Genomic DNA, 25,378 nt, shown 5'->3' on the forward strand with positions numbered 1-25,378 from the left:
AAAATAATACCAAATAATCTCTACTTTATTGTTATTTTATGCTAAAAATAAGCATAATATTCTTTTATAAAAGTCTTGAATCATTTAAAGAATTTCAAAAGCTGCCATGAATCATCCTTCACAAGCTGCCAACTAGCACATCCTTGTGCCACGTAGCACTTTCTGCTGTAGGCAATTCTCTTTGACGTGGCACCCACTATCTTCACCCTTTTCCCTACATAAATACCCCCGTTCCTATGTAGTCCTCTCTCTCTCTCTTAAATCTCAAGTCGTCCCTTGTTTCTTTCCTTGTTCCTCTCTTCCCTGCTCCTCCCTCGCTTTAATTTCCTTCCTTCCCCCCCCCCCCCCCTTTCCAAACAGCAGCAGAAAGAACCCAAAGTGCCAAAAGAGGCAAAAGAAATAATGCCGAGTTTTGGTGGTGTAGAAGCTCCCACTGGGGACAGCCTTGAGGGTCCAGATCATTCCAAAGACATTTCTCGAGATTTGCGTGACTTCCCATCTTTAATGTCTTCTTGTTATCCTATCACTCTGAAGGTACCACAAGTTTCAGTGAGTGCAGTGTGTTGAACTACCCGAGTCAACTGAACATTGACTCTTTTCATCTTTTATGTTTTCATTTTGACCTTTAACATTGACTTTTATATATATTTAATTTTCTTTTTGTGTTCATGCAGTTCATTGATGTGTGTTACAAGGTGAAGATACAGCAGCAGACCAACAGTTCTCGAGGTCGATGCATTAAACGAATGTTTAGCCATGGAGGATTATCAGCAGCAACGTCTGATCAAAGATCAACGGGTCAGGTTCAAGAGACAACGATCTTGAACAACATCACAGGCGTGGCTTCACCGGGAGAAATTTTGGCTATCCTTGGTCCTTCGGGCAGCGGCAAATCAACCCTCCTCAATGCCTTAGCCGGGAGGCTCCAACAGGGCCATGGCTTCTCTGGAACTATCCTTGCTAACAACAAGAAACCCACTAAACAAATCGCGAAACGCACCGGATTCGTCACTCAAGATGATGTTCTTTACCCTCACTTGACAGTTCGTGAAACCTTAGTGTTCTGCTCCCTTTTAAGGTTACCAAAAACATTGACAACAAAGGAGAAGACTTCAATAGCTGAAATGGTTTTGTCGGAGTTGGGGTTATCGAAATGCGAAAACACAATAATTGGGAACAGCTTTATACGGGGGATTTCAGGTGGAGAACGAAAAAGAGTGAGTATAGCTCATGAAATGCTTATAAACCCTAGCTTGTTGATTCTCGATGAACCAACGTCGGGTTTGGACTCGACAGCGGCACACCGGTTAGTTTCAACTTTAGGGTCGTTGGCTCAGAAAGGGAAGACCATAGTTACATCCATGCACCAACCTTCTAGCCGAGTTTATCAGATGTTTGACTCAGTGTTGGTTTTGAGTGAAGGAAAGAGCTTGTATTTTGGAAAGGGAAGTGAAGCCATGGCTTACTTCGAGTCAGTTGGATTCTCCCCATCTTTTCCCATGAATCCTGCAGATTTCCTCCTTGATCTCGCTAACGGTACGTAAGCTTTAATCCCTGTTCTTATTTGTGGTTCCTGCTGCTTCCTTTTCTTGTGTCAGCTGAGTTAACTCGAATGAATGGCTAGGCTCTTTGTTTTTTCCTTTTTCCTTTTTGGGTGTCGTTTCAAAGACGTTTATTAGCAGCTTTGTTTAGAATAGAGAGAGAGAGAGAAAAAGAGAGATAACAGTCTTTTCTTCAATCTTTTTTGGGTTAATTATTAGAGGGGGCAATGAGACATAGTTTTTAAACTCTTTTTTCCAGAGGGAAAGTTTGGTCACTTGGTCCATGAGGGAGAACTCTAAGGATACAAGATCATGTGGCATACAACTGTTGCATTCTATCTGCCTTAATCAATTGCCCATCCCTTCTTTTCTTTTTCTACCATACTCATTAATCCTACCCCCCATTTGACCCCCTTTTGTTTTCTCTTTTTACTCTCTTTCCTTTCTGGGCCATGCTGGGTATTCAAAAGTATTTGCTAGGCTCCATGTGTCCTGCTGATGTTTCCATTAATTATTTCCTGCCCACAGCATTTTTTAGCTGTGGGGATATGGTCTTGCTTTTCTTTCATGGTCCTCTCCTCCCTATAATAATGACTTGCCATTCATCTGTTGCAATTTCCTTGTATTAGGACAAGATTAATTCCAAAAAAAATTTTGGCAAACGAGTGATGGGTTTTCGATGGTGGTGGTGGACTGGTGGTGCTGGCTAATGGGTCAGTGGATTTATAATTAGATTTTTGTTAGTAAAAAAAAAAGGAAAAAGGGATGGTAATTTACTTTGTTTAGTCTTTCCTTTTTCCTTTGTGGGAAGGATAGTGGATAAAAATAGCTGAGACACGTAGTGGTCTTTTTCATTTTGTTGAAAAGGAGTACTCATGTTTTCTTTAATAGTACACGTGTCATATATCCTTGATTTGGAAGGGACACTTTCACTTTCTTCTTCCACTCTTCTAGCCCCAACTCCTTAACTTTGTCCTTTTTGGCACCCCTAGTCTCTGCCCTCTGTCTTTTCCTATCTGCTCTTTTCCTAATGAAGCTTTTGCTAAGCCAAAGAGCTCTGTGCTTAGCTCGTGCGAAGATTATGAACCATAATTTTAGTCATCAGCTGATATATATATATTGGTCGTTGCCTCTGCCTCTATCCAATGAGGCATGTTACAGATTATATGTCTATAAGAAGCCACTGCATGTGGACTTCTAGCTCTTCTATAGTCATTGGATTTGACAATTTACTAGAAAAAATTCTTGGTAAGAAAGGTCAAAAGCATATATTCTTAACGGAATTAATTTAGTGGGTTTCTCCAATATTAGTAGGTGGCATATGGTGTCACCACAAATATGATGTCATTAAGGGCATTATACATAGAATTATCCTAAGCAGCATGAATAATTAGTTAGCTTGAGAATTTTATGCTTCCCATCATACATTTTTCCAAAAAGGATTGTCCAATGGAGCATGGGTCCCTCTTGGACACTAGGGCCATAATTATTGGTAAAAGGATTATTAGTTAGTAGATTACAGCATGAGTCGTGGGACCCTTTAAGAGTCTTGTCCTTCATAAGGAGTATGGACCTTCTGCTTCCTTCCACACATCCTTCCATCCAAAGGGATCACATCATAAATGTTTTTACTTTGGCAATCAAGTTGACTTCTTTCCAAAATGGAAGAGGACTTAGGCATGCAGTGACAATTCATGATATCTTTTCAAGACATGAAGCCTCACCTTACCATAAAGCTTACATCCCAAAAATCAATCTGTCTGTTTCATTATAATTGTATATTTCAGTATTTGATTCAATGATAAATAAATATGTACAAAAAAAATTAAATTTTGAAATCTTTTTAAAATAAAATAATAATACATTTAGGTAAGTTGGATCACTAGGAAAACAATAGAGTTCAATGGATGAAGTGATTTCGAGCTCAACAAATCAGCAAATAGATTTAGAAACACCTTTATTTTTAACATACTAATACTTAGATCTAATGACATCTTGTAGAAAAAGCCGAATCACCACCAACTAGCCTAAGACATATTTAAATCCTATATGGAAGTTAGATGGGTCATGTGAATCACATAGGTGGTGAATTTTAACCTCTAATGCCAACACATGGATAGCTCTGCATTACATAAAAGATAAAAAAATGAGTGGTGGGGGTACGTCACTAATCCACAAAGTCTACAAAGAAATAGTGTTATATGTGCAAAAAATTGTAGATGAAGTGCTTGAACAGGTTTCGTATCTTTGGGATCTCCTATGAGACAAGAACACATTAAATAGAATTTAGAGTGTTAAAAAATGGAGCTGATGTAGGAAATCTTTCTCAACTTTTCCATTCATATATTCTTGGACACCATGATGGTAAGGTGGATTTGAGGATAGAGAAAGGGAGAAAGCTTATGACTGATGACAGCATTGATAGCGTTAGAAAGCATCTTGCTTTCTATTGTAGCTAGAGCACTTGGGAGGTGGCGCATCGCATCACTACTGTCCTTGCAGGTATCTGTTGACATAGTTTCTGCTGTTGTAATTCAACAACATTATGAATCTAATTAAAGGGATTAGACATTTAATTTAGGTTTCTTTTATCAAATCAGACTGATGCAACTTATGGGTTTGTTTAACGGTGGATATTTCTCATGTCCTGGTCTGCTCTGGGTGTCATTCCGTACCTGGTTTATTGATTTCTAACCAATAATTCTCAGAATAGCTTATCAAATAATTGTTGTGTTGCCCTCTCCTAGGCTGTCCCTTATCCAGCTTTACACTTGTTAAAACTTGACCTCAATTTTTATTATTAAGATTGATGTGACCATCTTTTTCCCTTTCTTTTCCATTTATAATCCAATTTAGGACATGTGGAAGAGCAACACGTGTTTGGCATTTTTTGCGTCTTTTCTAATACACCCAAAGTCATAAAAAGTGGGGATTTGAAAACAAAACGGAAAATGTTACGCAAGAATAGGAAAAACAAACGTTGTAGTAAGTGGTGGCCCAAACGATAGTGGCAACACCCGACCTAAGTGGACTCCCACCTTACCACCAACAGTGGTCAGCTTTATTCTTGTTTACTTTTGCCGTGCTGCTACTCATTTCTCTTGCTAGTAAATGTCACTAAGTCTTACATCAATAAACTAATAACCGTTAATTAATTTCATAATGGGAGACGTGCCTTTCCTACTAATTCATTCATATTTGTTCCTTGGTGGCTAACTGATCAATGGGGTCTATCATGCTCAATTAGCATCAGTTTTCAAACTTTTGTTTGGCTGAACCAACTAGTGGTGATGATATTTCTTAAAACAAGATCTCATACTTGGTATGTGTCATGACTTCCTTACCTTTTTTAACTTTTTGGCTGTAAAGGAAAATCAAACCCCACTCCACCAGCTTTGTCTAAATGCTTGGATTTATATAATCTTTTTTATGCTCGTTATAGATTCGAACAATATTTTATATGCTTGATTCAACTCATATTCATCCATATCTTACACGTTAGGGTATATGCTCAAGAGGGTTACTAATAAATTTTTATATATTCCAAAGGTTATGGTCTGGGAACAGAGGGACAGATATTTTGCCTTTAAAGAAATACTACTATTGCCTTACATTGCTTTATGATATAAAGTATCATTTTACTTTTGAATGATTTCTAAGAATATATGCAAACTCATTCAGCATCATGCTTGTATATAAGTAATCATTATGCAACAGTTCATGGAATCTTCCTTTAAGACGAGGTCCAAAGAATTTGGGGGGTAGTTAACTCCATCACTTGTTATATTGTTAACAATTGTAATTGCAATCTTTAGACTGGCTGCAATATATTTGAGGGGTATTAGTTATTATCTGAAGCCTAGATTTAAATCTTCAACTTTCTGCCTTCAATTTATGAAAAAGGGGCCAGGGAAATGACTTGATGTGCTAAATTTTCTCCTATATATGTTTCAGATGTGTGTAAACTTGATGGTGTAAGCGAGAGAGAGAGGCCGAACGTAAAGCAAACTCTTATTGCTTCTTACAACGCCCTGTTGGCCCCAAAAGTAAAAGCTGCTTGCATGGAGATCACCATTGTTTCAGCAAAAGAAACACGTTTGATAGGAAGCCATTCATTTAAAGAACACAGGGATAGCAACACAATTGACCTCTGTACTTGGTTCCATCAATTTAGCATTCTGCTTCAAAGAAGCCTGAAAGAAAGAAAGCATGAATCGTTCAACATCCTCAGAGTCTTCCAAGTGATCACTGCTGCAATATTAGCCGGTTTAATGTGGTGGCACTCAGATTATAGTGACATTCAAGACCGCCTAGGTCTCCTCTTCTTCATTTCCATCTTTTGGGGAGTGTTGCCATCGTTTAATGCAGTATTTGCATTCCCCCAAGAACGTGCAATCTTCATGAAAGAGCGTGCTTCTGGTATGTACACTCTATCTTCCTATTTCATGGCACGGATAATCGGAGACCTCCCCATGGAGCTCATTCTTCCCGTAGTTTTCCTTATTGTGACATACTGGATGGCTGGATTGAAACCTGATTTGGTGGCCTTTCTTTTGACATTGTTGGTTCTTCTTGGCTACGTGCTCGTCTCTCAAGGCCTTGGCCTTGCACTAGGCGCAGCGATCATGGATGCCAAACAGGCTTCAACAATAGTTACTGTCACCATGCTAGCATTTGTTCTAACAGGAGGGTATTATGTGCATAAGGTGCCATCATGCATGGCATGGATCAAATATATTTCCACTACGTATTACAGCTACAAGCTGTTCATTAATGTCCAATACGGCGAAGGCAAGAAAATTTCGTCCATGTTGGGCTGCTCACACCATGGAAGAAGCAACACTGTTAGCTGCAAGTTTATCGATCAAGATATTGCAGGGCAAATTAGCCCTGAACTGAGTGTGGCCATCTTGCTTCTGATGTTTGTGGGATACAGGTTGTTGGCTTATCTTGCCTTAAGGCGCATCAAAGGTTGAAGCTAAGCTTTGTGTTAGTTTAAATAGGTTTCTTGTTATTCTTATAGGCCCTATAATTGTAATTCTTCAAACGTGGCGTACAAAGGGATGGCCAAAAAGAAAGATTTGTTCAGGGTGTTGAGGGCGAAATTGGAATCAAAGTTAACTGTAACTAAAGAAGAATCAAAAGTAAAAATTTGCATGCAAAGGTTTGCAACCACATTGTTTTAACTTTGCTCTCTACATTAATTCGAGCTCAATGATACAATTTGTAAAGCAGTTCATATAAGCTTGAGGGATAAAATTTGCTTTCTTAGCCTCACTTAATGGTTGTATTGCCACTTGCAGGAGCTTTTAGATGGGCTCTGTCCAACCAATTTGGGAATAAAACGAGTAATTGGATATGAGGTTTTATATTCTAGAATGATTTCTTGCTCTGGATGGGCATGTTTTAGGTTGTTTGTGCAATTAGGTCAAAGCTTAAAAGGGCTCAATTGGCCTTGAATTTTTTTTTTCAACTTAAAATAAAATTATTTATATATAAATCACTGATAAATACAGTGTTGGGATAGCATTGAAGCCATCCTGAAAAGTACAACACTTGGATAAACCTTGTGACATATGCAAACATTAAGGATTAAAGCAAGAGTACAGTACACAGACACTGAAATAACCTAGGAACACAGTACACCAAGAGTTCCAAGGAGACTAAAGCAATAAAATCACTAACTGATAAACAACACCTAACACCTTGTGATTCGGACAGTGATTTTAAAATACTTGTTATCCAAATTTGATTATAAATAGTAATTTTTAATATTAAATTTAATTTTTATATATTATTTTTTGTTAATAATTTTTTTGTAATTAGTGTAATACTTATTAAAATTCATAGTTGTGATATATATGATTTTAAGTTTTGATTTATTAATTTAATTTTTAATAATAATATACTTAAAAATTGATTTTAATTAGATATTTAATATCTAGTATCTAATATATTCAGATACGAACTCGGATAACGTTTAAAATATCATTGGATATTTATAGAGTTTGGATATCTTATCAAATTATTAAGTTTGTGTTAAGGTATTTCAAAAATATCGAGTGCCTTGCCTTACTCCTTGTTCCAGGTTGAAAGTGGATTATGTGTTTCAATCAGATTGACAAAATCTCCCTTCCATGCCTTCCCCTCGTTTGCATCCTGTGGACACGCGCCTGCACGCTCCAATAACGTGTGAGTAAAAGAGAATCCAATTTTTTTCCCGAAGAGGTAAACAAAAGGGAGTGGGAAAGTGGTTTGGGATTATTGAGCATCCGGTGCCACTTAAGGCGTGTGTTCGACATGCGTCACGGCCTTTCGAAGGAGTGGGACGCGCCAACCACACATGGAAAGGACCGCCACTATATTTGTTTCCCGTGACAGCCCAATCAGGAAAGCCCGAAACAGTGAAAAAAGTCACCGACGGCTTTAAGGGGACAATAGCTAGGTTTGACCAATAGGTTCCAAGTAAAATGGATAGTACCACGTCACAGTCAATAATGCAGTGCTGTTAACTTAGCAAAAGCCCGGAGGAAAACTCAAGCGGTGACGTGTCCCTATTCCTGGAAAGACCTCCCTCCCAATGCGCTTTTTAAACCTTGAAGGCGGATATTCTTTTTCTTTTCCCCTTTTTTTCAAAAGGTGTTACAATAATTAAACTATGCATATTACTATTATGTTATATTAAAATTTTAATTGAAAATATTTTTTTCAAAATGTGTAACTATATATTAATTATGTGAATTATTATTGTATATGTTGATAACGGAGTTTTAAAATTTTATATTTATTTAGTTTTTTTAATTATTTCTTAATGAACATCAACTAACCTCATAAAATGATCGGTTTCTACTTTGTTAATTTGTCTCAATTTTGAGATCTCATCTTCGTTATATTTTTATTTATTAAAAAAAACACACAATACCTTAAAAAACTCTTAAATTATTGAAAAAAATTCAAATAAGTGTTTATTATTTTATTTCATTCAATTAAATTATTGTATTTTTATTTTGAGTTAAATCTTATGATTAATAGTTTATTAATTATTGTTAGTTAAATGTTATTTGTTATTCTATATCATTTGATAATGACGTGACATGTTGACATCTTATAATAAATGATAAAGTGGTATGATGATATGACATGATAATATGATCATATAATATTTTTCACTATCCACATTAACGACATGTGGACATAAAATAATAAAGAGTATTTTGACTAATCGCAATTAATCAATAGTCAATCGTAAAGATCTAATCAACTCAAAATAAAAATGTGAACTTAATTAAATATAATAGAAAAATAAATAAATTTTTAAAAAATTTTAAAATAATTCAAAAACTTATTCAAACATTACGTCTTTATATTTATTAGTAGAAAATAGTAGTAAGATGTTTATAAATACAAGAATATAAGAAAAAGAGTAATGATTAAAAAGGTCCTGAAATTTAGGTGTTCACAGCTGAGTTTACACTTCACACGGGCTGTTATTAATATTAATCAAAGCAACTTAATTCTTATCTAGCTAGCTACTTCAATCCAATTCAAGCAATTTCCATAGCAATGGGTTGAGTTAAGCATTTTTATAACTTAATTAGCTGCTCCAGCAAGCTTAGTTGAGTATTTAATTTATTTTTAATACTATAAGTCATTATTAAAATTATGATCTTTTATTGACGGAATATTTCATTGATGGTACTCAAAGTTTCGTTGATAACGTAATCGGGAAAGCGATTGTCGATAATACCATAACGGAATATTTTGTGGATAAAACCTGTTATGATTTTAGTGAGCCCACAAAAAAGGTAACAAAGTTTTGAAAAACTCAAGATTTGATAGTATAAATTTTCTTATAATTCCATGACAAGAAAAAAGAAAAATAGTGCAAATATTATAAATTTAGGAGATCTTGAAAGAAAGATTTTAAGCAATTCGGATATTTAATGATACATTATTATTCTCTTAAGAAGATTGAAAATTCCAAAATCCAAATCTTAACTTTCTTCTTATCTTTTTGTATGATATTATATTATTATTATTATATATATAGCGAAAGAAATTATAAAATATATACATAATTATTGAAAGAAGAGAAATTGAAATGGAATTGCTAATTAAATGTCCCTACAAGTACAAGCACAAAGGCGCACCTTCAAGAAACCCTTCTCCTTGTGCAATGTTATAAGAGAAAAGAATGTAAAGAGGTGCCGCCCCATGTACTCCACTTAGCTATTGGATGGAGGAGAGACGTTTGGATTTGTTCTTACTCTTTTCCTCCAACATGTTTTCTTACTTTCTTTTTCTATGTTCCATAAAATAAACTCCCTTTGCATTCAAAGTCAAATTAACCCAATTATGATATAATAAAATAATGCCAAATAATCTCTACTTTATTGTTATTTTATGATAAAATAGGCATACTATTTTTTTAAAAGTCTTGAATCATTCGAGAAAATTAAAATAAATTTTTATTTTTTTATTACGTTCGATCAAATTTTTATATTTGATTTTGAATTAAATAAACTTTAATAATTAACGGTTGACAAATTATCATTAAGTAAAACGTTATTTGTCATTTTTTATATCCATATGTTGATGTGGAGCTATGATGGGAAGTGAAAATGCGACGTGACCATATCATCATGTTATGTCATTATCCCACATCAGTATATTGTGTCACTATCTAATATAACATGTTAGCAGCACTTGATCAACTCTAACTTAAGATTAAACGCGATATAAAACTAAAGACTTGTTATGATACTTATGATTTTGAATATTAAAAAAATGATAAAACAATAGGTAATTTTTACAATCTTATTTCATTTCACTCTTAAAATTTTAATTTAAAAGTCTCAAAACTCTAACCTAAGAAGAGAGTTGTCTCCTTAAGAAAAGGTCAAAACATTGATTCATGTGCATTAAAATTTGATGATTAATTCCGCTGATCTGATGCCTCAATAATTAATCCCTTGACCTTATATTAACCACTGTGGTCAACACTTTGAACCCTTTCAAAGGCCTATCAAAAAGACTTTCAAACTTAGAAAAAAATACATGGTATCACATTAATTTGTGATAATACCATAATTAAGCTCACACAAGTCTGCTAGCAAACCATTCATTTCAAAAGACTTTTAAAACTTTGAAAGTTCAAATCCATTATGTCCATATATAGAAACCATGGATACTTTAAACAAAATACATAATATCTAAAAAAAAATCCTTAATTATTGAAAAATATTCAATTAAGTTCTTATTATTCTATTACATTTAACTAAATTTTTATATTTTTATTTTGTGTTAAATAAATTTTCATAACTAATGATTGATCAATTAATTGTTATTAATCAAAATATTATCCGTTATTTTATATAACGTGATTTTGACATGACATGTTGAGATGTGGCATTTATGACTTGATTTTGTAAAATTTTTATCTTTCACCTCAACATAACAATTAACACATTACGTGAATATAAAACAACAAATAACATTCTAACTGATAGTAGTTAATCGATTATTATTTATAAAAATTTATTTAATTTAAAATAAAAATATAAAATTTTGTTAAATATAATATAATAATTTTTGAAAATAAACCCAAAAAAAAGTAATTTTTTTCTAAAAATAAAGTAGTACATATATTATATAAATAAACATTTGTGGGTATGTAAAAATTGCTTTTCCCTGACAGTGTGTCCACTCACTCTCTCAAAGTTTCAAAGAACTTTTCAGTCAACATGCAGCAATTCCCTGCTCATTCCAATGGATTGGATAATGTATCCTCTCTCTCTTAGTTGTAAGATAGAGAGACAGAGAGAGAGAGAGAGAGAGAGGAGAGAGAGGAGAGAGAGAGAGAGAGAGAGGAGAGAAAAAGATATTTGTTGGGGGCGAGGGGAATGACGCTTAATAGTGCACTTGCCATGAACCATACTTCAGAAGCTGCCAAGTGGCACATCCTTGTGCCACGTAGCACTTTTTGCCGTGGGAAATGCCCTTTGACGTGGCACCCACTCCTTTCACCTTCTTCCCTACATAAATAGCCCCCTTCGCTATATAGTCCTCCCTCGTGTTCTCCCTTCCTTCACCTTTCTTCCCTGCTCCCTCGCTTTAATTTCCTTCCCCCCAAACAGCAGCAAAAAGAACCCAAAGTGTCAGAGGCAAAAGAAATAATGCTGGGTTTTGATGGTGTAGAAGCTTCCATTGGGGACACCCTCGACGGTCCAAATCATTCCAAAGAAACTTCTCGAGATTTGCGTGACTTCCCATCTTTAATGTCTTGCTGTTATCCTATCATTCTCAAGGTACCACAAACTTCAGTGAGTTCAGTGTGTTGAACTGCCCGAGTCAAACGAACATTGACTCGTTTTCATCGTTCATGGTTCCATTTTGACCTTTCTATATATTTAATTTCTTTTTTTAATTTATTTTTGTGTTCATGCAGTTCATTGACGTGTGTTTCAAGGTGAAGATACAGCAGCAGACCAACATGTCTCGAGGTCGACGCATTAAACGAATGTTTAGCCATGAAGGATCATCAGCAGCACCGTCTGATCAAAAATCAACGGGTCAGGTTCAAGAGAAAACGATCTTGAACAACATCACCGGCGTGGCTTCACCAGGAGAAATCTTGGCTATCATTGGTCCTTCGAGTAGCGGGAAATCAACCCTCCTCAATGCCTTAGCCGGAAGGCTCCAACAAGGCCATGGCTTCTTTGGAACTATCCTTGCTAACAACAAAAAGCCCACTAAACAAACGGCGAAACGCATCAGATTCGTCACTCAAGATGATGTTCTTTACCCTCACCTGACAGTTCATGAAACCCTAGTGTTCTGCTCCCTTTTAAGGTTACCAAAAACATTGACAACAAAGTAGAAGACTTCAATAGCTGAAATGGTTTTATCGGAGTTGTGGTTATCGAAATGCGAAAACACAATCATTGGGAACAACTTTATACGGGGGATTTCAGGTGGAGAACGAAAAAGAGTGAGTATAGCTCATGAAATGCTTATAAACCCTAGCTTGTTGATTCTCGATGAACCAACGTCGGGTTTGGACTCGACGGTGGCCCACCGGTTAGTTTCAACTTTGGGGTTGTTGGCTCAGAAAGGGAAGACCATAGTTACATCCATGCACTAACCTTCTAGCCGAGTTTATCAGATGTTTGACTCAGTGTTGGTTTTGAGTGAAGAAAGGAGCTTGTATTTTGGGAAGGAAAGTGAAGCCATGGCTTATTTCGAGTCTGTTGGATTCTCGCCGTCTTTTCCCGTGAATCCTGCGGATTTCCTCCTTGATATTGCTAACGGTACGTAAGCTCTATTGTTGTTGTTTCTGGTTGTTGCTGCTTTCTTTTCTTGAGTCAGCTACGTTAACTCGAATGAATGGCTAGGTTCTCTGTTTTTTCCATTTTCCTTTTTGGATGCCGTTTCGAAGACGTTTTCTAACAGTACTATTTAGAATAGAGAGAGAGAGAGATCACAGTCTTTTCTTCAACCTTTTTTGGGTTAATTACTAGAGAGGACAATGAGACATAGTTTTCCAATTCTTTCTTCCAAAGGGGAAGTTTGGCCACTTGGTCCACAGGGGAGAACCATAACGATACAAGATCATGTGGCATACAAATGTTGCTTTCTATCTGCGTTAATCAGTTGTCCAAACTTTCTTTTCTTTTTCTACCATACTCATTGATAGTACCCTCCATTTGACCCCCTATTGTTTTCTCTTTTTACTCTCTTTCTCTTTCTGGGCCATGCTGGGGTGTTAAAAGGTATTTTCTAGGCACCACGTGTCCTACTGATGTTTCCATTTAATTATTTCCTGCCCACAGCATTTTTTAGCTGTGGGAATATGATCGTTCCTTTCTTTCATGGACCTCTCATCCCAACAACAATGACTTGTAATTCAGCTGTTGCCAATTTCCTTGTATTAGGACAAGATTTCAAAAGAACATTTGGCAAATGAGTGATGGGTTTTCAATGGTGGTGGTGGACTGGTGTTGCTGGCTAATGGGTCAGTGGATTTATAATTAGATTTTCGTTAGAAAAAAAAGTTAAGGAAAAAGGGTGATGGCAGTTTACTTTGTTTAGTCTTTCCTTCTTCCTTTGTGGGAAGTATAGTGGATAAGAATAGCTGAGATACGTAATGGTCTTTTTCATCTTGTTGAAAAGGACACGTGTCTTATATCTTTGATTTGGAAGGCACATTTTCACTTTCTTTTTCCCCTCTTCTAGCCCCAACTCCTTAACTTTGTCCCTTTTGGCACCCCTAGTCTCTACCCTCTGTCTTTTTTAATCTATTCTTATTTTGATGAAGCTTTTGCTAAGCCAACGAGCTTTGTGCGTAGCTGGTGCGAAGATTATGAGCCACAAATTACAGTCATCAGCTGATATATAATATATATATATATATATATATATATATGTATATATCTCTCTCACTCTCTGCCTCCATCCAATGAGGCATGTTGCAGCTTAGATGTCTCTATAAAGCCACTGCATATGGCTTGTAGCTCTTCATATAGTCATTAGATTTGACAATTTACCAGAAAAAAATTCTGGAAAAGAAAGGTCAAATGCATATATTCTTGGAGGAATTAATTTAGTAGGTTTCTCCAATATCAGTAGGTGGCATATGGTGTCACCACAAATATGATGTCATTAAGGGCATCATACATAGAATTATCCTAAGTAGCATGAATAATTAGTTAGCTTGAGAATTTTATGCTTCTCATCATCCATTTTCCAAGAAGGATTTTCCAATGGAGCATGGGTCCCCCCTGGACTTTATGGCCATTATTACTGGTAAAAGGGATTATTAGTTAGTAGATTACAGCATGAGTCGTGGGACCCTTTAAGAGTCATGTCCTTCATAGGGAGTATGGCCCTTCTGCTTACTTCCACAAATCCTTCCATCTAAAGGGATCACATCCTTACTATGAATGTTTTTACTTTGGCAATCGAGTTGACTTATTTGCAAAATGGGAGAGGACTTAGGCATGCAGCGACAATTCATGATATCCGTTCAGGACATGGAGCCTCACCTTGTCATAAAGCTTAGATCCCACAATTGATCTCTTTGCACATTTGAATATTTGATTTAATAATATATATATATTCTGTTCGAAGAAATAAATTTTAAAACCCTTTTAAAATAAGATAATAATGCATTAAGGTAAGTTGGATAAAGTGATTTCGAGCTCAACAAACCAACAAATAGATTTAGAAAGACCTTTATTTTTAACATATTAATGCTTAGAGTTAATGCCATATCGTAGGAAAAGGCAGGTCACCAACTAGCCTAAGACATGTTTATACCCTATATGGGAAGTTAGATTGGTCATGTGAATCATATAGTTGGTGAATTTCAACCTCTAATGCCTACACATGGATAGCTCTGCATAACATAAAAAATAAAAAAAAATGAATGGTGGGGGTACATCACTAATCCGCTACGTCTACAAAGAAATAGTGTTATATGTGCCAAAAACTGTAAATGAAGTGCCCCCTAGACAAGTTTCTATCTTTGGGGTTTCTTCTGAGACAAGAACATACTAAATTGAATTTAGAGTATTAAAAAATGGAGCTGATATAGGAAATCTTCCTCAACTTTTCCATTCATATATTCTTGGACACCATGTTGGTAAGGTGGATTAGAGGATAGAGAAAGACAGAAAGCTTATGACTGATGGCGACATTGATAGCGTTAGAAAGCATCTAGCTTTCTATTGTAGCTAGAGCACTTGGAAGGTGGTCCATCGCATCACTACTGTCCTTGCAGGTATCTGCTGTCAATAGTTTTGGTGCTATAAATTAACGATGATATAGTTCCAGCTGTTGTAATTCAATAACATGATGAATCTAATTAAGGGATTAGACATTTAATTTAGGTGTTTTGTTACGCAAACCAGACTGATACAACCTATGGGTTTGTTCAATCGTGAATATTTCTCATGTCCTGGTCTGCTCTGGGTGTCATCCCCTACCTGGTTTACTGATTTCAAACCAATAATTCTCAGTATAGCTTATCAAATAATTGTTGAATTGGTCTCCCCTAGGCTGTCCCTTGTCCAGCTTTACACTTGTTAAAACTTGACCTCAATTTTTATTATTAAGATTGATGTGACCATCTTTTCCTCTTTCTTTTTCATTTAAAATCAAACTTAGGACATGTGGAAGAGCAACACGTATTTGGCTTCTTTTGGATCTTTTCTAATACACCCAAAGTCATAAAAAGTGGGGATTTGAAAACAAAAAGGAAAATGTTATGCAAGAATAGGAAAAACAAATGTTGTAGTAAGTGGTGGCCCAAACCATAGTGGCAACACCCGACCTAAGTGGACTCCCACCTTACCACCAACATTGGTCAGCTTCATTCTTGTTTACTTTTGCCGTGCTGCTACTCATTTCTCTTGCTAGTAAATGTCACTAAGTCTTACATCAATAAACTAATAACCGTTAATTAATTTCATAATGGGAGACGTGCCTTTCCTACTAATTCATTCATACTTGTTCCTTGGTGGCTAACTGATCAATGGGGTCTATCATGCTCAATTAGCATCAGTTTTCAGACTTTGTTTGGCTGAACCAACTAGTGGTGATGATATTTCTTAAAACAAGATCTCATACTTGGTATATGTCATGACTTCCTTACCTCTTTTAACTTTTTGGCTGTAAAGGAAAATCAAACCCCATTCCACCAGCTTTTTCTAAATGCTTGGATTTATATAATCTTTTTTATGCTCGTTATAGATTCGAACAATATTTTATATGCTTGATTCAACTCATATTCATCCATATCTTACACGTTAGGGTATATGCTCGAGAGGGTTGCTAATAAATTTTTATATATTCCAAAGGTTATGGTCTGGGAACAGAGGGACAGATATTTTGCCTTTAAAGAAATACTACTGTTGTCTTACATTGCTTTATGATATAAAGTATCATTTTACTTTTGAATGATTTCTAAGAATATATGCAAACTCATTCAGAATCATGCTTGTATATAAGTAATCATTATGCACCAGTTCATGGAATCTTCCTCTAAGACGAGGTCCAAAGAATTTGGGGGGTAGTTAACTTCATCACTTGTTATATTGTTAATAATTGTAATTGCAATCTTTAGACTGGCTGTAATATATTTGAGGGGTAATTAGTTATGATCTGAAGCCTAGATTTAGACCTTCAACTCTCTGCCTTCAATTTGTGAAAAATGGGCCAGGGAAATGACTTGATGTGCTAAATTTTCTCCTATATATGTTTCAGGTGTGTGTAAACTTGATGCTGTAAGCGAGAGAGAGAGGCCGAACGTAAAGCAAACTCTTATTGCTTCTTACAACACCCTGTTGGCCCCAAAAGTAAAAGCTGCTTGCATGGAGATCACCATTGTTTCAGCAAAAGAAACACGTTTGATAGGAAGCCATTCATCTAAAGAACACAAGGAAAGCAACACAGTTGACCTCTCTACTTGGTTCCATCAATTCAACATTCTGCTTCAAAGAAGCCTGAAAGAAAGAAAGCATGAATCGTTCAACATCCTCAGAGTCTTCCAAGTGATCACTGTTGCAATATTAGCCGGTTTAATGTGGTGGCACTCGGATTATAGAGACATTCAAGACCACCTAGGTCTCCTCTTCTTCATTTTCATCTTTTGGGGAGTGTTGCCATCGTTTAATGCAATATTTGCATTCCCCCAAGAACGTGCAATCTTCGTGAAAGAGCGTGCTTCTGGTATGTACACTCTATCTTCCTATTTCATGGCACGGATAATCGGAGACCTCCCCATGGAGCTCATTCTTCCCACAGTTTTCCTTATTATGACATACTGGATGGCTGGCTTGAAACCCAATTTGGTGGCCTTTCTTTTGACACTGTTGGTTGTTCTTGGCTACGTGCTTGTCTCTCAAGGCCTTGGCCTTGCACTAGGCGCAGCGATCATGGATGCCAAACAGGCTTCAACCATAGTTACTGTCACCATGCTAGCATTTGTTCTAACAGGAGGATATTATGTGCATAAGGTGCCATCATGCATGGCGTGGATCAAGTATATTTCCACAACGTATTACGGCTACAAGCTGTTCATTAATGTCCAATACGGCGAAAGCAAGAAAATTTCGTCCATGTTGGGCTGCTCACACCATGGAAGAAGTAACACTGTTAGCTGCAAGTTTATCGATCAAGATATTGCAGGGCAAATTAGCCCTGAACTGAGTGTGGCCATCTTGCTTCTGATGTTTGTAGGATACAGGTTGTTGGCTTATCTTGCCTTAAGGCACATCAAAGGTTGAAGCCAAGCTTTGTGTTAGTTTAAACAGGTTTCTTGTTATTCTTATAGGCCTTATAATTGTAATTTTTCAAACATGGCGTACAAAAAGATGGCTAAAAAGAAAATTTTGTTCAGGGTGTTAAGGGCGACTTTGGGATCAAAGCTAGCTGTAATTGAAGAAGAATCAATAGTAAAAGTTTGCATGCAAAGTTTTGCAACCACATTGTTTTACTTTGCTCCCTACATTAATACGAACCCAATGATTCAATCAGTAAAGCACTTCATAAAAGCCTAGCCTCACTAGCTGTGACTTAATGGTTGTATTGCCACTTGCAAGAGCTTTTAGATGGGCTTTCTCCACCCAATTTAGGCATAAAATGTGTAATTGGATTTTGGGTTTTATATTCTAGACTGATTTCTTGCTCTGGATGGGCATGTTTTAGGTTGTTTGGGCAACTAGGTCAATGCTTAGAAGGGCTCACTTGACCCTGAAATTTTTTTTTCTCAGCCAAAAGTATAGTTATTTATATATAAATCACTGATAAATATAGCCTTAGGATAGCATTGAAGCTATCATGAAAAGTATAACAATTGGATACCCCTTATGACATATGAAAACATTAAGGATTAAAGCAATAAAATCATTAATTGTTAGACAACGCCTAACACAACACAAATACCATCAGTAGAAAGGTTAACAGGAGGGGCAGAGCATTCTCCATACATCAACGTTGTTTTGGGAGCATGGAAAGCTGCCACACACATAAGTCGTCCGAGGAAGGACAATATCAACACTCGAGCTCATTGAAGCTGATATCCAGCCTCCATTACCACCAAGCTCAATTTCATTAAAAATGATCTGTTTGTCGCAAGACCATAAATTATGGTCTGCAGTCCATGAAAGTGCTACTTTGGAATCAGACTCAGTGATCAGCTTTTCCTCTCCCACCCATGAAGATGATGCAAAGCATTGTAGAGCAAATTTATTTCTCATCAACTAAGCATGGTTCGAGTCATGGATTCCCAAAGGATTAATGAAAACTCCATGAATATGTCTTAGGGAGTCCGTCAACACCGCACCACATCTAGCTGGTTTCCATTTTTCTTTGGTTAATCCATCCACATTGAACATCAATTCATTTTTACCAAGTGGAACCCAAGAAGCACCCATCCTTGCTACTTGAGGAGTGTGGGCAGATTTAGATTGCCATTGTTCAAACAGCCTCCTCAATCGCCACATGCCCTTCACCACCTCTAATTAAAAACATGGACCTCATTTTGGCAAGAAATAGTGGTTCTTTTTAATCTCAGGTTTTACCATTAAACATTGATTCATTTCTAACCAACTTTATTGACCTCAGGGTAGCACCACACACTATAAGTCATCTTTTCTTAGTGCCATTCCAACGTGAAGAGTCAAACCATGACTTAATAAACGCTTTAGCAGAATGGGGGGATAATCCATGAAATACCCCACCATTGCAAGACAAAACACCAAACAAGCCAACTATAATGACATGTAATAAGAATGTGTTCACATTTTTCCTTAACGATACTATGCTAACAACTAGTATCACTACCAACATTCACAACTCTAGTTTTGAGAAGGCTTCTAGTGGGGATACCATTTAAAATGACAAGCATGGAAAATCTTGCATTTTTTGGGGAATAGAAAGTTTCCAAATAGATAAAAACCATATACTTATTGGTTTGAAGGGACTGAGACAGAGTCGAGGGCTTTTGAAAGTTGCTTCACCAAAACATATATAGCCCTTGGTGTCGTGTTTCCAAAATCAACTTATCCTTTTTCTCACTCACAAGGATAATGTTCTCTAAGGCATTTAGGAGCTAGCTATGCTGTTGGCTAGCTCGTTACAATAAAAACCCGCCACCTTTAGTTCCTTTTCCAAGGCCAACTAGAATAGTCAAGGAAAGGTAACATTGAGAGATTCCTTAAGGACTCATTTATCACGTCAAAAGAATATACCTCGACCATTGTCCACCACCCATGGACAACCTTTAAAGCCAACAAGTTTATCCACCCCCTCAAAAGTTGAAAACATTTCGCCAAGTACTTGACATTTCTTCTCTTTTTGCTCATGATGGTAGCTACATAAGATTCCCATTTCAATATTTCTCAATAAGAAGTCGACACCATAGAGCATTCATCCCGGTGTCATATCTCCACCACCGTTTACCAAGCAAAGTCAGTTTTTTTGTGGGACAAGTTTGTGATACCGAGTCCCTCAAAATATTTGGATTTGCAATCTTCTCTTTGTCATCACTTCCCCTTCACAAGAAATCCCTTCTTAATTGCTCAAATTTTGGTAAAACACTTTTTATAGAAAGATTCGTGGAAGATGATGTATTTTATAAATCATGTTGTTATTTAAATGTTTAATTATGTGATTTGCCTTGAATGAATATTATGGTATTAACAAGTATGATGATTGAATAATACTTTTAAACAAGAGAGAAGCAAGAACTGAGTTGATGAGAGTGATCCTTCCTCCGAAGGATAAGTATTTTCGGTACGAAAAAATTAATGTTGTTGCTAGCTTGCATCTTAATAAATCTGCCATGTCAGAGGCGAAGGCAGGGGGGCTAGTAGGGGCCCTCGCCTCTCGAAAATTTCAAAATTTATATTCTTTTCTTTACTTTATTTTAAAATTTTATTTTTATTTTTAAAAGTTTTATAATTTTATCTCTTCAAATATTAAATTTTTTATTTTTACTATTTCAAACTTAAAATTTTAGCTCCGTCACTACACCATGACCTTTCTCACATTCTCATGCATGGCATTGATGTGATTAAAACTGAGCAACCTCCTACAACTTTCTTTGCGCCTTCTTTAACCCTTTCAAACTCTTATCCCACATTACATAACCCAATCAACGTTGACGTAAATCATTCACAAAAAAGGGTTGAGACATGATTCCAAGTTTCAACTTCCTTTCGTTGTCAAGATTCAGACAGGACTGTTGGGTGCGCGATGGAAAGAAGAAAGAGCCCAAAATTGGCCGAAGCTGGCACGCAAGTACAGGCGCGGGGGCGGCTGGACCCTCTCAATCGTCACATGCCCAACAACAAATGAAACCCAAGGCAGAGAAAGAGGGGGCCTTAACCACGTGCCCGTGACCCATGTTTTGTCCTTTCTTCTCCCAAGGGAAATCCCCATGGTACTCTGCTGCCAAAGGATTAGGAACAGGGTTCATAATTGGAATTTAAGGGTAAATTTATAATAGTTAGATAAAAATATTTTGTTTTATTAGTATATTATTGCAATTTATATTAAGAGTATTTTGTTAAATCATTTCTTTTTTTAACTCGATTCAACTTGTTATAAATTTCATAAGAAAGATTATGACATTTTGAAGTAAAGATTGATTTATATATAATATTTAGGTACAATGTTTGAAAAAATCTCTCAATTATTTAAAAAAATTAGAATAAATCATTGTTCTTTTATTGTTTCTGTATTTTTATTTTAGACCAAATAGATTTTTATAACTAACGATTGATTAATTGACATTAATCAAAATGTTACTTATTATTTTTATATTCATGCGGTACTAACATAACAGGTGAAAAATGTTACACGATCATGTCATCATGCTATATTAAAATGTTATATTATCATTTATTATGACATGTCAACATGTCACGTTAAACCATATGATATATAATGACAAGTAGTATTTTTGACTAATAATAATTAGTTAATCATTATTCATAAGAGTTTATTTGATTTAAAATAAAAGTATAAGGGTTTCATTAAATATAATAAAATAATAAAAATTTATTTAAAATAGTTTCGAGGTTTTTTATTAAATATAATGCTTAGTATTTTTTATTTAACATTATAACGTAGAAGGAGCAAATTTTATCCAATTATAAGATGTCAAACGTGTTTTGAAATTGGTAAATTGAAGAATTTATCAAAGAGAAATTATGTACCGTTATGCGAATTTGATGACATCATTTAAGTTAACCATGTAACTAATTGTAAAATAATTAATTAATTTTATTAATTTAAGCTAAATACATATGATTTTGTCAATTAAAATTCACTTATGAATCATCTAATTTATCTTCAAATAAATTAAGATAATTTAGAGATAAAATCCAAATTTGGCCAATCAAAATTTAAAGATTCAAGTTTGACAAATTAAAATTCATCTATGAGTCATCAAGCTTTTTATATTTAATTAGATTAAATAATTTAAAGACAAAATCAAAGATACTAATTTCTCATTGAATTCTTTCATCTCATCTAGCAATATAAATATAGTGCTCAATCAAAATTATTTTTATTTCAAAAACTCAAAGTTTGACCAATCAAAATTCAAAGATTCAAGTTTGATCAATTAAAATTCATCTATGAGTCGTCATGCTTTTTATCTTTAATTTATTAAGACAATTTAAAGATAAAATAAAAAATACTAAATTCTCATTGAATTCTCTCATCCCATCTAGTACTATAAATACAGTGCTCATCTAAGCCATTTGATGTAATTGTACAAGAAGATTCTGAAAAACAAAATCTCCGAAACTCTCTTATATGTTTTCCTTTTTTGATATACATAATTATGAAATTTAAATCTACATTGTTTTTTTTTTCCTTTTGAATGAGCTAAAATTTACAAGTTGCTTCCAATGAATTAAGAACCAGCTACAAATTTGCAAATTCTTGATTCACTCTTTAAATTAAATTACTTCAAACAAAGACATCAAACTAACACCTCTTAGAACTCATTTTCTTATTATATTCACATTTTGGGAGGACAAATTAATTTTTTTTTTTGAAAAGCTAAGAATAATAATATATAAATACAATGTTGTTGCCACGGACCCAAGAATTTTACTGTCATAATTAAAATAATAATAATATATAAAAAATTAATAAATTTATTAACATCATTAATTATATAAAACTCTAACATAAATAGTATAATTACTAAAGATTTTGTCACTTCAGTGACACCACTTGTTTGTATGTCCGCCCACCCATGACTGTTGCAAGTCTTTAAGCTTGACTAGGCAGGAGACTTATATAGCCATATGACTATACATAGAACTATTACATGTCCCCCAGATTAAAACCCATATTCCTTAGAGACATTCAAATTAACCTATTAATTACTAAAGTTAGATCCTTAGCTATTTGAAGAAAGAAATTCAGTTTATATTTGGAAATAAATTAAGATAGCTGCTTTTCAAGTTCCTTTTCAACACATATGGTGAAATGTGGGTTGTCAATAGTATTGAAAACTAAAGAGTTAAATGAGTTTCTTAATTAAGAAAATTATAGGGTTTTTCTTTTCAATTGTTTCACACATAAGAGATTGTGTCAAACGCGTCTTATGCTTCACTTTCATTGTATTAATTTTTTGAAAGGGGAAAAAAGCTATATATACAATCCTTATGACAAAATCCAATTATGAGTCTACTCTATTTACCTTTTTCTTATAATTGAAACACATTGATGAATATTTTGAACCCCATTTGTACTATAAAAGATCCCTTTGTTTTAGCAATTGGAGATTTATAGACAGAACTACATGTAGGGGCGAGCATTCGGTTAATTTGATTTATTCAGTAAAAAAATTGAATTATCCGACTTCACCGATTTCTCTTAGAATTTTAACCAAATCAATCGATTTTTATCTCTTAACTGACTTAACAATTAACCAATTTAATCGAATTTTTTTAACATTTTCATTTTTTAATTTTTAATAATTTTTTTAGATTTATTTCAGATAAGCGTCTTCTGCTTCACTTTCATTGTCTTAATTTTTTGAAAGGGGAAAAAAAGCTATATATACAATCATTATTACAAAATTCAATTGTTTTAGCCTTTGTTTTAACAATATATATATATATGAATTACCTCCCTCGAAAGGTTGGAACTAGTATTGTTTTATCCTTTTACACTATATGGTGATATTACGTACATAATTTCAGCTCTTTGATGGTTTTCAATTCATTGAAATGAAATGAATAAATTACCCAAAAATCTTAATGAAATTGTTAATAGGATTTTGATGGTAGCATTATTTTTGTTCGGGATAAATATAAACCCTAAATTCTATTGTTTTGTTCTTTCTTTAATGATATTATTGATGAACATTTCTTTAATTAAATGCATAGAATCTATAAATAAAAACAATGGATTAAACTGATAAACAAAAGTTTGAATTTTTTTTCCCAAATTGACTTGGTCTTGGTTAGGTCTTCATTTGAGTAGAGATTGATCAATGGTCTCCTTGACCAAACCTAAGACCTTAATCTTCTTTAATTTATTTTAATTTAAGAGTTGCTTGATGTCCTTAATAGTGCTAAGCTTGGTATCTAATCCATTACATTTTATGTTGGATAAATTATACAATTAATTCTTATCCTCTATCACAGTGGTAGATTTAATCTATATAATAATTTGTAAAAATTAAGTTTTTATACTTTTCAATGTTCACAATGTTAGTCCAATCATTAACGGTAGTAAAATTTTCCGTTAACTATATTGACATGGTATTTGACTGTATTGATATAGCACTAAATCTAATGATGTGCCACATTATCACATTATTGTCCGTTTCTTATATATTTCACCTTTTTGTGTTGTTTTTGATAAATTCATGGCTTATGTATAAATCTCTTTTTGTGTTGTTTTTGATAAATGCATGGCTTATATATAAATCTCTTTCATTAATCAATAAGTGATTCTTGCTTATAAAAAAAAAAGAAACAAAGACAATAAGAGTAAAAATAAAATCTGCCAGATTAATAAAATTTAATGAACAGATCAATAATACATACAAGATAACTAAAAAATAATACCATAAACAAAATTGAATAAGTAGTCGATGAGCGAAGAAATTTTTGTTATAATTTTTAGTTAAATTACCTATTTGAATGAAGTATTAAAACTTACTCCAATTAATTGTGCTATTTTATATTATATGACATATTTAGTAAATTTATCAATTTACTAATTTTGATTTTCAATTTTAATTATAATTTAATAGATATTTTTAAAAATAATTTTTGAACTTAGATGTTAAAACTCAAAAATTTAAATTGAACATTTCAAATTCAAATTCTCCCATATGTATTCATTTCTTTCAGGTTTCTTGTGTGATACCCCAACTTCTATAAGCTTGTAACTAAGTATAGATGTAATAATATGAGCCAGGGGTAGTTTCGTCATTTTCTCTAATAAGCTTCCAGAAGAAAGTTTTATGATATTTTAAGGCCTAAATAGGCATAAGACAGTATAAATGATGTGTGCTGATGAAAACACGAAAAAAACTAGAAGTTTCAACAATTTTCATAACAGGGGCAAAATGGTCATTTTTCACATCGAGTTAAAATTTTAAGTTTTTATGAACCCGAGCATGTTTAGACCATTATGGATATTGTCCCAGTGTTAAAAGAGCAAAAAGATTGTATAAAAAATTGGAGGAGAGTAAGTTAATTGGTAGAGGGGCATTTTCGTAATTTTAAAGGAAATGATAAGATTGCCTATAAATACCTTGAATTTCCAGCAGCTTCTTGAATTTTCCAGCAGCTGGT

General features: G+C 34.4%; 1 protein-coding gene and 1 pseudogene across 3 annotated transcripts; both read left to right on the plus strand.

The window, feature by feature from the left end:
- The first annotated feature begins 272 nt into the window (after positions 1–272).
- LOC18592956 (ABC transporter G family member 25-like) lies at positions 273–6,704 on the plus strand. Of its 2 annotated transcripts, none has more exons than XM_018125556.2 (3): positions 273–549; positions 675–1,536; positions 5,496–6,704. In XM_018125556.2, the coding sequence occupies exons 1-3, from the start codon at positions 403–405 to the stop codon at positions 6,515–6,517; spliced, it is 2,031 nt and encodes a 676-aa protein (XP_017981045.2). In that variant the 5' UTR covers positions 273–402; the 3' UTR covers positions 6,518–6,704. The 2 variants fall into 2 exon arrangements, with proteins under 2 accessions (XP_017981045.2, XP_007019995.3); XM_007019933.3 differs by having other exon boundaries at positions 274–534.
- Positions 6,705–11,638: 4,934 nt separating this feature from the next.
- On the plus strand, positions 11,639–18,023 carry LOC108663049 (ABC transporter G family member 25-like; annotated as a pseudogene). The gene is made up of 3 exons (XR_016027955.1): positions 11,639–11,848; positions 11,989–12,850; positions 16,806–18,023. The product of XR_016027955.1 is annotated as an ABC transporter G family member 25-like (transcript).
- Positions 18,024–25,378: the final 7,355 nt, after the last annotated feature.

This window comes from Theobroma cacao, chromosome 8, assembly GCF_053813885.1.
Source record: "Theobroma cacao isolate CCN51 chromosome 8, ASM5381388v1, whole genome shotgun sequence".
In the NCBI taxonomy this organism is placed as follows: Eukaryota; Viridiplantae; Streptophyta; class Magnoliopsida; order Malvales; family Malvaceae; genus Theobroma; species Theobroma cacao.